Source organism: Mirounga angustirostris, unplaced genomic scaffold (genome assembly GCF_029215605.1).
Source record: "Mirounga angustirostris isolate CCGP_5_RB_7025 unplaced genomic scaffold, mMirAng1.0.hap1 SCAF_9, whole genome shotgun sequence".
NCBI classification, from domain to species: Eukaryota; Metazoa; Chordata; class Mammalia; order Carnivora; family Phocidae; genus Mirounga; species Mirounga angustirostris.
Window position 1 is genome coordinate 134378815 of NW_026991717.1, and position 17031 is coordinate 134395845.

Here is a 17031-nt window from a genome sequence, read left to right on the forward strand (position 1 = left end):
GACAGAAGTCTCAATGTGGCTGCTGCTGACCCGTCAGTGATGTTTCCTGTGATCTGGACAGATCACCCTAGTGACAAGACCAGGAGATGCTGACCCCACCCGTCGTAATCATCATTTCATAACACACGTGGACTGAACTGCCTTGCTGTTCACCTGGAATGCACACAGTGACGTGTGTCGATTATTTCTCAGTAAAACGGGACAGAGAAAGAATGTGAGGAGGCACAGTCAACCACACCTACAGACGGGACACTGAGGCTCTGTGAGGTTAAATTACCTGCTCGCGAAGTGGGTGGCGAGGCTCCAATGTTTTACTGATTCTTGTCATTCCCATATTTTACTGATACTTTAAATAAATATTGTCCACATACAGAAAAAGAAAATGACTGAAGGAAATTAGAACCAACTCTGGGAGTCTCACATTTTGGATTCTAATCTAGACCCTGGCACAAGACATTCCCCTGAGAGATGAGCAACAAGGTAGTTTGTTCTAGAAAATGCGGAGGAAGTGGCGTCCACTGCATAAGCAGATGGAGGAAGGCCTGGAGATCCCCACTTGTGCGTGTTTCATGTCCAAGCAGATCCACGGCAAAAGCAGAGAGGGTGCGCTGAGGGCCTCGTGTCCCATGGAGTAGATGGTGTCCAATGGAGGACAGCCAGAGCGTAGCGTCCCTCATGCTGAAGGGCACTCATGGATACTGTTCAGTCCTAATGCCCAGTATGTTGAAGGGTGAGCATGGAGGACGGTGGGAGCCTGGTGTCCCACATGCTAAAGGAGAGTGAGCAGTGATCCACGAAAGTGCCGTAGGCTGAGCAAAGCCCGGCTGCCTGAGTGTCCCGAGGGGCTGTGCGACCCTAAACCTCAGTGCCCCAGCGTGTGGTGCCTTAGTGGGGGAGGCCAGGATAGGCTTTATCCTGACTCTGGCAATGAGCTAGTGTGATTCCAAGGTGGAGTCCCAGCCTTTCCTACACACACACACACCTTCCATTCTGTGCATGACCATCCTCCTGGCTCTTCAAACCTCGTCCATGTTCCCTCTTATCCCATGGGGGCAATAATAACTTTCTCATAAGGGGTCTGGACAGAGAAGGTGCTGCCAAAATATTTGGGGGTCTCTGCCTTTGTAGGTACCCTCCTATTTCCCCTTGGAGCTGGGTGGACACACAGAGGCCCACTGACGTGTTTGTGGGTGCTCCTCTCTGTGGTGGGACCCTGCCTCTGCCCACCCAGCTTCCTGCCTGGGGCTGCCTGGAGGAGTTATACTTGTTGTGTAGATGAGCCGACAGGCTCTGACTACCAGCTGGGCAGGAAGCAAGGCCAATAAGACAGCCCCCCCCCGAAGAGACCCTCACACCCTGCTTGCGCCTCTCAGAATTGCTTCCCTGCATATATCCATCCTTTTTCAGGACAGAAGGTACACCTGCCAAGTGTCCCCAGCAGGCCCCCCACCTCTCCTTATCCTGCCCTGTTCCCAGGACAGAAGACCAGCAATGACCCGCCCCAGCTCCATTCTCAGCCCACACGTCTCAGACTCAGCTTCTGTTGATTCAATAGCAGTGAATTTTATTCACTTTATTCAGGAGCTGCTGAGTTCCAGCTCCGCAGAGCCTGGCCCCATCTCTACTCAGCTATGGGGTTGAAGACTTTGCCCATGAGGATTGCTTGTTGAGTCATCCAATCCTCCACAAACAGGAAGAAGGGTCTGTTGAATTTCACGACCAAGGGAGCTGCTGCATGTGTATGCCAGGGGATGGCGTTGCTCGAGTCCATGTCCTCGGGGGTGTCCATCTTGCCTTCCTCACTCACCTCCATTGTGGCTTCGTGTATCGCCTGGGGAGAAACAGGTCTTGTCTCAGCTCTGGGCATGGTGGGGGGGAACGCTGGCTCCCATTCCTGGAGAATCACCTGAGACTCTCAGCTGTCGGACCCAGACGCCTCAGGACAGGGTCCACACTAACTGCCGAGCTCCATCTCCCCCAGTGCAGGCAGAAAGTTCGAGGAGTTTAGGTGTTTAAATGAGAGGAAAGGGGACTAGAACTCAGAGCAAACCTGGGTGGTCTGAAGGCTTAGGAAAAGATCCTATAGAATCACTGAGGGTGGGCCTCTCAAATGCTTTCAAGAAGGATGTGGTGGTAGAGAGAAAGGGAGGGAGGGAAGGGGCTGGTTTTTCCATCTGTATGGAAGAGCTTGTCCCCCCTCTGATCTGCAGGAGGCTCTGCCAGGCCCCTGGGGACCAGGCTCTTGTCCTGTGAGGGGCACGGCATCCCTGAGCCCCAGCCCAGCCCTCCCGCACTCAGTGTGTGCTCATCCAGGGGATTCTGTGAGTAGGGAAACCTGTGACCCCAGAAAAACTGCATCCCAGCCGGGGCCCGGCCCTGGGAACTCCATCCGGTGTCCTCCGTGAGTGACAGCTCGCTCTTCCCTCAGTTAGAGAACAGACACTGTCCCCTCCCCAAGGTCTTTGGGAGAATCAGGTGAGAGAAGCCTGAAAAATTGCTTTGTAATCTATCAAGTGCTGCACCATGATGAAGGATTATGATCACTAGGCTCGTCCTGGGCAATGTGTTACGGGATGGCCACCAAGCAGCCAGCCGGTCTGTGACCTTGGTGGAGTAATGAGAGGCAGCCCCTTGTGCCCACAAATGCTCCACGGCAGGCATCTGGATGTCTTGCAGGCCTCTCCAGTTGGCAGAGCAGTCCCTGCTTGCTCCTCCACACCCCCCGCGGCCCCTCTGTCTTTCCTGTCTGGGGCTGGCTCCAGCGTGGGCCAGGCTCCAACTACAGAGCTGCCCTCTCTGACACGTCCTTCCCTGCACCCCAGCTCTGTCTTCAAAAGTCACACAGGGTCTCCTCACCACCGCTAACGCTCCCACCAACACCCCGTCAAACCGCGTTTAGGCCTCATCTGGGTTATGGGCCATGCTTCCTGCACACCGCAGAGCATCGCTTTCATAGAACACACGTCAGTTCGTGTCAGCCTCGGTGGTCTTCCATGTCCGTCAGAACAGCCCCCGGGCCTGTGCAGGACCTGCAGACCCATGTGGCCCACGCTGCCTCTTTTCTGACCTCACCGGCCACCTGTCTCGCTCTCATGCACCATGCTAACTGTGTGGGCCTCCTCAGGGTTCTTCGAGGATGTCAAGCCCACATCCCCCTCAGGATGCACTTGAACATGCGTCCTCTCGATGTGCTCCCTTGCGCTTTTCTTTCCTTCTTCAGGCCTCTGCACGAACGAAAACCCAGCCCGACAACTTTCCTGGACAGCCCCCCTGCAAGCCAGCCCACTGCACCCCAGCATGCTGTTCGGTTTCTGCCTTTCCTGCCTTCACAGAACGTATCACTGGCTGACATGGGACATAGCTATTCGTTGGTATGTCCCCTGTCTGACCCTATCAGGAGAATGGAACATCTATGATGGTAGGACTTTGGCTCATTTACGACTTTATCCCCAGAGCCTCCAAAAGTGCCTGATGCAATTGCTTATGAATGCCTGAATGACCAAAGAATCTCAAAAGCCAATGGACCAGGGCAGATAATATTTATAACTATTTTTTTAATTGTTTTTCATTCAGAACTGTTGTGGATAAAACAGAAGCTCTAGAAATTGCTCTACTCACCTCAAAAATAGCTGGGAAATCCTCCTCTGTGATGCCTGAGAAGTCTGCTGCTGTAGTAAACACATTGCTGATGCCCATTTTGGGAAGCATTTTTTTTAAGTCTATCTTGGAGGAGATCTTGAACTTGGGCATAATTAAGTGCACCCATCTGTTAGGAGTGAAAACCGCAAGGAAGCTGAACATGTCTCTCTCCCAGGTCCAGGGGACACACCTCGTTTTTGCTTTTAGGCCTCTTCCAAGGGAGAGTTAAGAAAGGATGAGGCATGGGTGCTTGTGTGGGGAGAGGTTGATGGTGATGGAGCATAAGCAGCAACTGTGCATTTCCAGGCCACGCACTTGCCTAAAATACACCTTACGATTCAAGCTATGCCCCTCATAGTCTCCCCAACCACGAGAAGATGAGGGTCAGGGCAGGGGATCCAGCCCTGAGTCCCTCCAACCCTCCAGCTATAGGCAGGCATTTAATTGAGTGGTGATCCAAAATATGGTGCAGGAGGTCTAGTGCCTAGTGCCCTCCCCCTACCCAGCATGTCGTGTTGTTCACGACCCAGTATATTTTCACCTGTGTTTGTGTGATATTAAGCTTCTGAATGGGTCATAACCCATCCAGTTGGGTTCTTCTCTTGGGGTACCCCCTGTCCCAACCATGCCACTGTGTGAAGTACAGCTATGACAGATGATGGCAGACACGCTCCACTGTGGTCCTCAACCACGGATATGCTACATGGGCAGTAGCTGGTGCTCCTACATGGCATGGGGTGAACACTATTTGGAGATTTTTTCCCCAGTCTACACGTTTACTGCCTAAAGACTGCCCCTGCCCTCGCCAAGATCAGTGAGCCATTGGAAATCATGCTTTCATTATGTAATTTGCCCATATTTGATTGGACCGTGGTGGATACCATAACTAAGCTGGATCAGTCCAATACTCCCTTCCAGGAATATGTCATTGGAACAGAAACATATTAGGTTCAGTATCAAGTGGAGCATTTGCTTGAGTGGAAGAGAGCCAAGTCTGTCCACGATGGACTCAGCTGGGAATTTACCTCGTAGGATCCTTCTCTGAGCATCATACCTAATTAAGATCCCCAATTAATACTCTACTTCTGAATCCTCTATTCTATCACCTACTCATTTTTTCCATAGTTTTACTGCAATTTGAATTTATACGTTTATTAGTTGTCTTACTGCCTCTCCCACCGGACTGGAAATCTCACAGTGACAGAGACGTGTTGGCTAGCCTTTGTATTCCCAGCACTGAGCAGTGTCTGGCATGGAATCGATGCTCAGGATACATGTGTCGGGTGAGTAAACCAGCTGGTTTGCTGAGCCAGAGAGGTGAGGAGCAAGGACAAATGACATCAGGGAGATGGAGTTCCCAATGATGTTGCGGTCCCCTGTCCAATCCCTTGTGACACCAGGCTGCGTTTATCGTCTTAGGTGCATCTTTCTGATACATACCTTTCTTTACCCCCTTGAGCTTGTATGGAGTGGGTTTTTGATACATGTTACAAAAAGAACCATCATTTAGACAGTTGAAGGGGCATCCGGCTGATAATGGAAGCCAGGCTCTCATTTTTCCTGCTTGGCTTCTTTCATTTTCCACAAATATGCTAGGAAATAAGCAAATACTCAATTTCCCTGAAATAAGACTTTTGTACAGAGGAAGTGAGATCTGAGCAAAATTTCAGTGTGAATCTAGAATGTCCCTCCAGAGTAGCATACCTCATGCCACTGGATTTCAGAAGTGTAGCTCTTTGAACAACCATCTCTTTTACAGTACAGTCGGGCTGTCCTACATCTGGGAGCACAAGGACTATGGACATGTTTCCAATGAAAGGAATTTTAACCATTGTAGCAAACAGCTTCTCCGATCGGCTATAAATCATGTGTTCCTTCTTCCACATCATGTCCACCTGCACTGTGGTGTGCTCATCCACAAAGAAGTCCTCCTTGTGCATGAGGTTGGTATGAAAAGCCATTTTCCAAATGCCTAGGAGAATCAGAAAGGAGAAACTCAAAGAGACCTGTTGGAGAAGGCATCAGCACCCACATGTCTGGGGACCCCAGAGGTGAGGGGCTTGAGAAGGGAGTAGCCTCCTTCCAGCGATACCTGGACCTCAGTGAACAGAATATGTAAAATCCCAGATGGATGCGAAGGAAAAAAAGGCAAACACACGAGTTTTGAAAATATTCACCATAGGATTTCTTTAAATCTATATTCTTCAAAAGATATTTCCTAAAATACTGCCTGCCTCTGGAACTATAACACCAAGAAAGGATTCTGTTGTCAAATAATTTGGGAAACAATGACCACAACACCCCTTCTTTGAAAATTCCCACCGCATTTTAGTGGATTAAGAGTTCCGATAGGCAACTGATGAATAACTGAGCTCTACAACTGAAACTATGTATAAATTAATTGAATTTAAGTAAGATAAGATAATTTAAAAAAGAGTTCTGAGAAGTCTTATGACAAAGAAATCTGCTTAAAATTGTTTAACGTATTCAAGGAGGGAGAATTTTCATCAGAAGAACATACACTTGCGTGCACATGGGTGCACACTCACTCCTGCGCAGAATCCTCTTCTGCCATCAAGAATTACTCCATCTTACGCCAAAATATCTTAAGTTTGGCCAACGATATGACCGAAAGGGTTGGGAACAGAAACACTTAAAAATGCTAGATAATTGGGGCGCCTGGGTGGCTTAGTCATTAAGCGTCTGCCTTCAGCTCAGGTCATGATCCCAGGGTCCTGGGATCGAGCCCCGCATCGGGCTCCCTGCTCAGTCTGGAGTCTGCTTCTCTCTCTCCCTCTGCTACTGTCTGTCTCTTTCTCTGTGAAATAAATAAATAAAATCTTTAAAAAAAATGTTAGATAGCACAATGAAATAAAAGCAAATTAAAAGTTTTGAATCTACTGGCCTATGGGACCTGGGATAGAATCACAAAAACTAGTTTTTTTTCTGACTGAGATTTTTCAGGAAACACAAGGGCAAAGTTTACCCAAACAGGAATTCATGCACTTGATAAACCTTACCTTTGAAGAAAACGTAATTTATAAGAAACAGGAAGGTATGAGGGTTCAGAGAGGTGATGAATCTCTTGGTTCCCTTGTGCATTTTTTCAGCCACAAAGTGGTTGATTTGCTTCTTGGTGTGTTTTACATCTCGAAAGTCAATCATCTGGGCCTTCACGTCATATATCCCCTCTGTGTCCCACAGAAACGGGGTGTTGATCTTCCTGTTGCTATCGATAAAGAGCATGTCCCTGTGCTTCAGGTGCCCCTCCCTACTCAGCTGCTTCAGCATCTGGATGACACTCTGGAAGCCATGGTGCACGTCCCACACCCTCATGACTTTGAGGTCAAATCCAAGGCCCTCGAGGAGGTTAGTGAGTGTTGTGGATCTGGTCCCCAGGGAAACCATGGCCAAGGAGGCAGAGATACTCAGAGGGGAGAAGATGATATTCTTTCTGGGATGCTCCATTAACAGGGTTTTGAACAATTTGTGGGCGAAATCCTTATTGCCAGCTTCTATCTTGTGGCGGATGGGTGAAATTTTCCATGGTGAGACTGGGTAAATATTCCATTTGGATCTTTGTTTCATCTCACAGCAGATGCTATTAAGAAGGCCACAGAGGATGAGGACCAGAGAGAGAGCCAGGTGCATTTTCCTGTGGGACATTTCTGCAGCAATCCAGGGAGCTCTAATTGGAAGGAAGGAACATTCCATGGAACATGTTCTCGATGCTAAGGGGCTTGAGAAAGGGCCCATTATTACCTGGGAGCTGGGGGTTTACTCTTAGTCCTTGACTGGAGGATGCTAACTAAGGCTAATGAGGAAAGGCTAAAGTGTTTTGGAATGTGACTTTAGGCAAATTAAAGATAAATGACTTGATGACAAGGGATCCAATTCTGCCTCTGGCCTGTGCTACAAGTGGGTCCTAATGCAAGTCACTTCTCCAGCCTGGTCCTAGCACCTCTTGTCACTATGACATTCTATGATTTTGAGCAGCACTCTACACTGGGACTTCTCTCTCTCTCTCTCTCTCTCTCTCTGTCTTTTCTTTTTTTCTGCTCTTTCTTTTTTTTTTTTTTTTTTTTTTTTAATACAGGGCTCATAACAAAGTCCCGAAAAGTGTGGAAAGGGAAGGCAAGGAGAGGGATAAAGCAGGGAGTGCAGATTGAAATGTTATAGAGATCTGGCCAGAAATACACACAGACAAGGCCAGCAAGCATCATGTAATAAGGACCACTGGGGACTGTGGCAAAGGGAGAGGCATGCCCAGGTCAGAGGCAGGCAGGTACTACTCAGCCCAGCTATGTTCACCGTGTGGGAGTGCTGGGTCAGTGGTGCCTGATTTTTTTTTTTTTAATGTTTCTGAAGAAGCTGGAAACCTAGATTTTTGCATGAAAAATTCAATCTTGTCAAAAGCACTTGCTAACACTATCTAGCTCAGATGGAGACCAGATCTGGCTTCAGGGCGGCCGGGTGTGATTTCTGAAAGGAAGCCCAGGTGGTGCTCAGGTGACTGGGTCATGAGCTGAATGGAGGGCCTGGCAAAGTTGTCTCAGGTGATCCTGGCCACCTCCTGTGGGCCCTCCCGGTCCTCACAGCTACTGCCCCATCCCATTGTTGGGGGGAAAACCTCTCTCTTCCCCCGGATGTGCCCCCCACGATTGACTGGGACTAGAAGTCAGGCCTGCAATCTGAAAGGTGCTCTAATGGTGGGATTTCTGGCACCCCCAATGGGAAGGGAAAAGATGTGAACTATGCCCTGAGTTTGTGTTCAGTTCAACCTCTTTAGGGCAGGGCCCTGTCTTCCTGCCTGGTTTTCCTACAGTTCCTGACACAGCTCTGGGCACAGGGTCCGCTCCTCTGCATGTGTCTGGTGATCCATCACCATGGCATCTCTTGTCATGGCTACCGAAATAGCATCTGCTGTAGATGAAGGTTTATGTCCCTCAAAATTCCTATGTTGAAGTCCTACTCCCACATGTAATGGTGTCTGAAGGGAGGGCCTATGGGAAGGAATTAGGGTCAGACAAGGTCATGAGGGTCCCTTATATATGGTCATAGGTTAGTGCCCATATAGGAAGAGACACCAGAGCATTGGCTCTCCCCTGTCCTTGACCCTGTGCCTGTACCCACAAAGATGAGGTCACATGAGGACATTGCCAGAAGACCAGGGAGAGGGCTCTCACCAGAACCCAACCGTGTTGGCACCCTGACCTCAGTCTTCCAGCTTCCAGAGCTGTGAGAAAATAAATGTCTGTTTTCAAGCCCCCCAGTCTGTGGGATTTTGTTATGGCGGCCCAAGCTGACTAAAATAGCATCTCTCAGTTCTCAGTCTTGCCCCCCACTGACCCTTCCAGCCACTCTGCAGCCAGCGTGGGTTCCCCAAAGCATAATCGTCATTTCCTCTTCCTGGCTCCCCATGAGCTTCGAAGAGATGGAGTACAAATTCTTCAGGTGACAGAGAAGCTCTAAAGACCCTGGTTCCTGTCAACCAGACTCCCGGCCCTGAGCAGCCTGCCCCATGCCCTCGTTGTCCCCTCCAGCACCCCCAGCCACAGCCCTGCCTCCCACTGCCCCACCCCTGACATTCCCCCAGCAGCCCCCCTCCTTCCCTGCCCCCTCCATCCACCTCATCTGAGTGGGGGAAGGGGCAGTAAGGGGAGTAGGGCACTGTGGTTGAGGGGGGGCATGAGGGGGAGGGGGCCATGGGGTGGGGAAATTAGCGTATGGAAGAGATTCCAGAAAATACACACACACGCTTATCACACTGGATTTTCCATCCTCTTCCTAAGGCAAATACTACCTGAAACATGGCAAAAAGGAACAATGAAACACACACTCCGTGGAACCAGTTCTGTCTCCGAGAGAAAGGTGACTTACCTTCCAGAGGAGCTGGGGTTGCCACGAGCTCTTTGTATCTGCCCATGCCTTATTTATACTGCCGCGGGGGTAGCGACGTGGATAAACCTGAGTTAATATTAACGACCGACAGATCATGTTCATATACTGTCCAAAGCAAACAACAACTGAATCATTTATGTTATTTTTCTTTGCGCATCAGTCCCCAGTGAGACAATGGGCAAAGTAATGGCTATGGAGCCATTTGTGTTACTGGTCATGAATTTGCTCAGGCAGCGTTTGGCAAACATCCACTTAACCCCTCCTGAGAGCCATGCTCTGGCTTAGTACCGGACTAACAAGATGCTTAAGGCCTGGCTCCCACTTGAAGAGAACCCCTGGCCCCAAGGAACTCTTGGTTTAGAAGGAGAAACACACATGTAAAAAGATTGTGGGGCCCATGTGACTAGTCAGGAAGAGTACACATTCCCAGGAAGGAGCTGTGCAAGGGAAGAGAAGGACCCAGTGAATGACCTGGGACCATCAGGAGAGGGTGGGTACCTTTCATCCAGGTCTTAAAAAGATAGGCAGGGGGCGCCTGGGTGGCTCAGTTGGTTAAGCGACTGCCTTCGGCTCAGGTCATGATCCTGGAGTCCCGGGATCGAGTCCCGCATCGGGCTCCCTGCTCGGCAGGGAGTCTGCTTCTCCCTCTGACCCTCCTCCCTCTCATGCTCTCTTTCTCTCATTCTCTCTCTCTCTCAAAAATAAATAAATAAAATCTTTAAAAAAAAAAAAAGATAGGCAGGAGTCTACACATCCTCACAGAAGTTTGAACAGGGAATTCTGGATGGTGGGGTGGGATGGTGAAGATGCCTGGCACTTGTGAGAAGGGTCAAGACTATATATGTAGGGTTATTCCAAATCTAGACGGAATTTACTACTGGCATGATGGAGAGAAATCACTGACAAATCCTTTCCTTAGTAGCAACTAAGAAGCTAGACACAAACAACCATTGTCAAAAACAACCATTTCTGTGCTCTAGTAATCTACCAAAGGTCTATGACAAACAGAGAAGCATTCATTCATGAGAAGTACTAAACTTTGGGGAAGCACAGAGTCTGTGACATTTTTGTCTGGGGCTGCTTCCTCCCAACCCGGCTCTGCTGGTGGGTGGTCGAACCAGAGCAGAGCCAACTCACCTGATTTGGAGTGTTGTCTGTTCAAGTGACGATCTCAGTGGCCAGCAGTATGTGTGTTCAGGGGGTGGGATGGTGGCGGCCAGTGGTTCTGCTAGTCTGTGGTTGTGTTTGGGGCAATAAATAAGCCAGTGGAGTAGCAGGAGATTAAACAGGGGGTCCCAAGAGGTGTGGCAGCTCCAGGGGGCCTGATGAGCCTTCTGCATGTCCGAGGTGGAGGGGAGGCTCTGCATGTATACAGCAGAGACTGGAACAGGGGCAAGCTCCACACACCTCCCTGGTCCATGGAGAAGCAAGAGAGAAGACTGGAAAGACAAATCTGGGTGGTACTTGAGAATTGCCTGAGGTTTGAACGGGCTCATCAGCCCACATACAGATCAATCATAGGCAAGTGGAAGCTTTATTGGCTCAATGTGTTTGAACACCGTTTCTGATCAATACGTGGCTGAACAGTAAGCAATACAATCACAAGGGTGACCGCTAGGAGGCAGGCTTATACATTAAATAAGGAAAAGAAAAACAAGAAGCACCAGTGGCCAGAAGTTGCAGGGGAAACATGTTTTATAGATTCAGTCTAGGCAAATTACTACATAAACACACAAACCCGAAAACCCCCAGGAGGGAAGATTCAGAATCCAGAGTTACTATAACATATTTTCTAAAATGTCCAGCACTCAAGAAAAAAATCGTGAGATGTGCAAAGAAACCAGAAAGCATGACCCCTACTCAGGAGAAAAGAAGTCAATAAAAACAGCCTTTGAGTATCCCCAGATACTGACTTCAGCAGCCAAAGGCTTCATAGCAAATCAATAATAATAATAAGACAAGAAACTCAATTTTAAAATGGGCAGAAGACTCTAACCAACATTTCACCAAAGAGGACAAATATGAATGACCAATAAACACCTGGAAAAGCAGATTGAACCCACAGTGACTTGACATCACACACCTGTTAGAAAGGTTATATATAATAAGACAGAAAATACCAAGTGTTGGCAAGGACACGGAGAAACTGGAATCCTCATTCATCGTGGGTTGGAAAGCAGAACAGTGATACGTGCAATAGCATGGATAGTGTTAGACAGGGAAGCCGCTCACAAGACTGCATACTGTTGGATTCTGTTCCTGGGAGAGGTCCAGAAAAGGGAGCGAGAAGGCAGATCAGCAGTTGCCTGGGTCTAAGAGAAGGTGCTAGGACAGACTGCAAATGGGCTTGAGGACAGGTTTTGGTATTGGAAGTGTTCTAAAACTGGGTTGGAGTGAGGTTGAATTTACTAAAAACCATGGAATTATACACGGACAATGGGTGGATTTTATAGCATGCAAATTATTAGCTCGATAAAGCTGTTAAAAAAAAAAAAAGATGAGCAGTGGCAGCAAGCTTTGTTGGAAAGATGGTGGGCCTGGGGTCCCGTGCACCTGGAGGTGAGCATCAGTAACAGCGCCATACATTGGGCTCTGTGTTGCACCCTTGATCTGCAGTATCTCACTTAACCCTCTCACAACAATCGCGCCGGGCAGGTACTATTATTACTGGCCCCATTTTAGAGGTGTGGATCCAGGCTCAGAGAGGTTCAGTAACTTATCCACAGTCACACAGTTAGTGGGGAGCAAGAGCTGGGACTCAGACCCATGTCCACCTGACACCACAGCTGCGCTCCTAACCCAGAGCTCCCTAACCAGAGATCTCTCTTTGGTAATAGACTCTGGACTAAATGGGCAATGGACAAAGTTTTATAGGTAGGGGCTTTTAAAACTTCTTCAAATGCTGCCTCTTGACTTTACAAGTGTGTTATGCTATATGGTAATTGTATTAGTTATGAAGAATCGCAACATCAGCATCCTATTTTAAGTGCCCTGGCACAGGGAGATTTTACTTTTTGACAATTATGAATAAACAGGCACTGTGGTGTGTAATTTTAAAGCTGGGCCTCTGAACATATTTTGCAGGGGATTGAGCAGGCTGATGGGCAGGGGGTGCGTTGGTACCAGAGATAAGACACACCCCAGGGAACAAAAAGGGGGCCTCCATTCGCAGATGGTTCTGAGATCTGAGTGGGACAGAGGACGTTGGCCGCGCAGCGTGAGAGATGCTTTAGGGGGCAGCGTGGGGGGTGGGGAGCATTCTGCCTGAATGCCTGTGTTTTCTTCCCAGCTCTTAGCTGGGAAATGAGCTAGAAAGGAACACCTTTTTTGGGAAAGGTTTCCGATATGAATAACAAGAAACACAATGGCATTATGGTTAACATTTACAGGGGGCCAACAGTTTGCAGGGCATTGTCCTAAGCACTTTCTGTGTGTTTACTCCCAGGACAATCCGTGACGCAGGAGCTGTGAGTTTTTCCGAGGAGGAGAGAGCAGCACAAAGAGTTTCCCTAAGGCTCTGAAGGTCACACGGTTATGCGATGGTGGAGCTGGGCTTCCGGACCAGGAAGGCAGCTTCTGCCTGCCTTGGCACAGGGGCGTCACCATTCCCCCAGAGGGCAATGACACTAGTTGGGGTGACCGCCCTGCCCTCGGGGGACCTTCCCGGTGCTGGAGACCCGGTGAGTGCTTTCGACCACATCAATAGCTTCGGTTGCCAGTCCTGAAATTTGGTGCAGGGTCGTGTTGAAGGGTCACACTAACAATATCTTCCCCTCCTCCTCTCTGGATTGTAATCGCCACGAAGCGGGTAGCATGTGTGGCCCCCCAGCCTCAGCTCAGTTCACCCGAACGGCTGCACACGGATTCACTGGCAGGTGACTGGGCAGGTGGGGAAGCAATGCTCACCTGGAAACCCGAGATGCCTGTCGGGGGGTTGCTGGGTGGTCTGCCAGCATATTTATTGTCTCTGAAGCACTTTAAGATATTCCAGCACAGGGGCACCCGGGTGGCTCAGTCGTTGAGCATCTGCCTTCAGCTCAGGTCATGATCCCAGGGTCCTGGGATTGAGTCCCACATCGGGCTCCCTGCTCAGCGGGGAGCCTGCTTCTCCCTCTCCCACTCCCCCTGCTTGTACTCCTGCTCTCGCTCTCTCTCTGTCAAATAAATAAATTAAAAAAAAAAAAAAATTAAAAAAAAAAATATTCCAGCACAGACAGGAAGTGGTGATTACTTCTATTGGCATTCAGTTCCTAACCTGACCTATCAGCAATACACACGGGGTGAGGGGGTTACTCAGTATTTGAAAGACTCTAATCAGAAACCCATTCTCCACAGGGGGGGCCTACAATCTCTGGCTAACGAGAATCAACACTAGGTTGATCTAGAACACTAGATTAAGAGTCAACACTAGGGCGCCTGGGTGGCTCAGTTGGTTAAGCGACTGCCTTCGGCTCAGGTCATGATCCTGGAGTCCCGGGATCGAGTCCCACATCGGGCTCCCTGCTCAGCGGGGAGCCTGCTTCTCCCTCTGACCCTCCCCCCTCTCATGTGCTCTCTCTCATTCTCTCTCTCTCAAATAAATAAATAAAATCTTAAAAAAAAAAAAAAAGAGTCAACACTAATAAGCCGAACAGATGAGTCTTTAAAGAGTGATTTTCCAGCAATGAAGTGACCGGTGTATTAGACGTGTGGGTTGGCTAGAAACCTTGTATGGGTGCCTCTGTCCTTGTGTGAATGTTTCCTGGACTCAGGATTCTGAGGCATCACCTGGCTCTGATGAGAAAGTTCTCTGAATCTGCCCTATAGCACATGGTCACTTCTGCCCTGAGGCAGACCTTGAAGCAGTTCTGTAAAAATCATTCCTGAATCTTCTGAAGCTTATGATTTGGTGTCTTTAAATCACGGGTCAGACTAAGGCCTGAAGTTTTGCCATCTACAGGATGGCTGTGTTTCTACCGGCCCGCAAAAATCCTATCACAAACCTCCCAACCGTGACCTCAACATCTGTGTCCCGCCTCCGGCTCAAGGGGGTGTTGTCCCACCTAACCCACCCCCACCACAGTAAGAAAGGCTCTCGTCCATGCTTTCCCCCTGCTCCTGCCTCCTGGTGCTGCCCCATGAGGCCCCGTACAGCGGACATGCCTTCTCCCTCTTGGGAATCAGGGGTCACACCGTTCTTTTAAGGGCGGTTGTCTCTGTGTCTCCATCTGACCATATTTGATTAAAACAATTCTTGGGGCGCCTGGGTGGCTCAGTCGTTAAGCGTCTGCCTTCGGCTCAGGTCATGATCCAGGGTCCTGGGATCGAGCCCCGCATCGGGCTCCCTGCTCTGCGGGAAGCCTGCTTCTCCCTCTCCCACTCCCCCTGCTTGTGTTCCTGCTCTCACTGTCTCTCTCTCTGTCAAATAAAAAAAAAAAAAAATCTTGATTAAAACAATTCTTGCACATGTTTCAAAACAAACGCAAGGGATAGGCATCTAAAAAAAACCCCCCAAAACCCAAAAAACACACAAAAAACAGAGAGCTTCGAACTCACCAAGCTGGCAAAATCTGTTTTAGGACCGTTCTTGCGTCTCCTTGCTAATACAAGTCTGAACGGGCTCTGGAAAGCTGCGGAGCCTGACTTTCACTGTCGTGGGCCACCTGGGGGAGAGCCTGGGGGGAAGGAGGCTGGCAGCCCTCAGTGTCCCCTGACTAGTGGGGGCTCCTGATGGCCACAGAAGTAGTAGTCCCACACAACAGTAGTGCCTTTCCCCAGTCCCTCGCGCCTGCCACTTCTGTGTGCCGTTGTAGGGCACGCTCGCCGCGTGTGCATGGAGCCAGGTCCCACCCATCACTGGCTCTGCACGGTGAGTTTCTGGCGCGCCTGCGGGCAGAGCATTGTGCGTATGGCATCGTGGTGAAAGTCATGTTGGAGGCCCCAGGATCTGGGCTTTGGTCCCGGTTCTGATTCTGCCCAGGGAGCCCCTTTGGCCTGGGTTAGTTGCTTCTGCTCTCTGTTCTCCTGTTTGTAAAAGAAGGTGGGACCGTGGGGGTCGGGGTCCCCTGAAGCGCCTCTCCAGCTATCCAGCCTAAGCGCCTTCTGTTTTTGTCTCTTCCTGTGTAAAAGGGCTCAGAAAAGCCAGCGTGAGGGGCCTGACATGTTGAGATGGTGGGGGGCACCAGTGCCCCCCGAAAAAGGAATGTCTAGATCTGATGGGCAGGGGGGCTCTAGTAGAGGCTGCAGAAGGGGCCTTTAGCGATGAAAGGGGAAGTAGAAGGAGCCAGAACGGCCTGTATGGTAGCGAGCAGGGAGGGATGGTGGGGTTGTCTTGGCCCAGTCCTGCCGTGCCCAGACCACGTGGCGGCTTTCAGGATTCCGAGTCAGGGACCCGAGCTGTGGTCCCCAGGAGCCAGCAGGGAGGAGGCTGGGCACCCAGAGGGCATGCGTGCCAGCCAGCCCTGACGAAGCCCGGCCGGAGAGCCATGGCACCCACTCAGAGAGGTTGTCACGACCCAGACACCAGCCCTTCGTCTTCCTGCCTGAGACACTCACCTGGTTTCGAGGAGCCCTCACCAAACCCGCCAACGATTCCGACCTCCTTGGACTTCTCTGGCCTAAGTTCTACCACGCCAGCCCCAGGGACCTCTTTCTGTTGCGGTGTGCCTGTCATTGTTAACTCAGGCTTTGTGCTTGCAGGAGCCCCTCCTCGGTCCCACTGCCCTCTTGCAAGCACCTTATTCTATGTCTTCACAGCCTTCGTTGTTGATTTACTTAGAGGTCTGGTTGTGTGGTGATGGTGGGGGTCCGTCACCCCCGTCTAGGCCCAGGGGGCCAGGGACTTCATCTGTCTGACTCACTCCCAGCACATGGGAGGTGCTCAGTGAGTTTTTGCTGAAATGGATGAATGCGGAGCACCTGGGTGGCTCAGTCGGTTAAGTGCCTGCCTTGGCTCAGGTCATGTCTCAGGGTCCTAGGATCGAGCCCCGCATCGGACTTCTTGCTCAGGGGGGACCCTGCTTCTCCCTCTCCCTCTGCTGACCCCCTGTTTGCTCTCTCTCTCTCTTTCTGTCAAATAAATAAATAAATAAATAAATAAATAAATAAATAAATACAATCTAGAAAAGAAAATAAATGGATGAATGAATTCATTCAACCCCTGAAATGTCACATCATGACAACCTGGCCACTGGGAGTTAACCCATAACCATGATCAGATTTGGACCCTGAAGGCGTGTGGGAGCATTGTTCTTGGCCGAATCCTCATTTTGGGTTTATTGACTTTTTTCCTATAACTCTGCAATACAGGTGACTGCCCTGCAGGTTACCGTCCCCCGGGGCTTCGAGGAATGGGAATATGCCCACCAGAAACGTCCATGAAGCTAGTTACTGGGGAGGATTTGTAGAAGAGAGCAGCGCCTGGGGTGGGGTGGGGGGAGTGAACAGGCTTTGTGACCGGGGGTTTGTGACCCGGATCTCTACTGACTTTTACTGACTGAGCCCCCACAAGGA

The 17031-nt window shown here is 49.9% G+C and overlaps 1 protein-coding gene across 1 annotated transcript; it reads right to left on the reverse strand.

Moving 5' to 3' along the window:
* Positions 1–1540: 1540 nt before the first annotated feature.
* LOC123862495 (uteroferrin-associated basic protein 2-like) lies at positions 1541–9534 on the reverse strand. The gene is made up of 5 exons (XM_045902025.1): positions 9520–9534; positions 6660–7327; positions 5344–5611; positions 3619–3766; positions 1541–1831 (listed from the first exon to the last, which is right to left on the reverse strand). Exons 2-5 carry the CDS (start codon positions 7303–7305, stop codon positions 1622–1624), a joined length of 1272 nt encoding a protein of 423 aa, XP_045757981.1. The 5' UTR covers positions 7306–7327; positions 9520–9534; the 3' UTR covers positions 1541–1621.
* Positions 9535–17031: the final 7497 nt, after the last annotated feature.

Coding starts and splice junctions, on each gene's coding strand:
- LOC123862495 (XM_045902025.1), bottom strand. CDS start 7,305: ATGTCCCACAGGAAAATGCACCTGGCTCTCTCTCTGGTCCTCATCCTC. Junction 5,612..6,659: donor AAATTACGTTTTCTTCAAAG/GTAAGGTTTATC, acceptor TGATTCTCCTAG/GCATTTGGAAAATGGCTTTT. Junction 3,767..5,343: donor CTGAAATCCAGTGGCATGAG/GTATGCTACTCT, acceptor CACTCCTAACAG/ATGGGTGCACTTAATTATGC.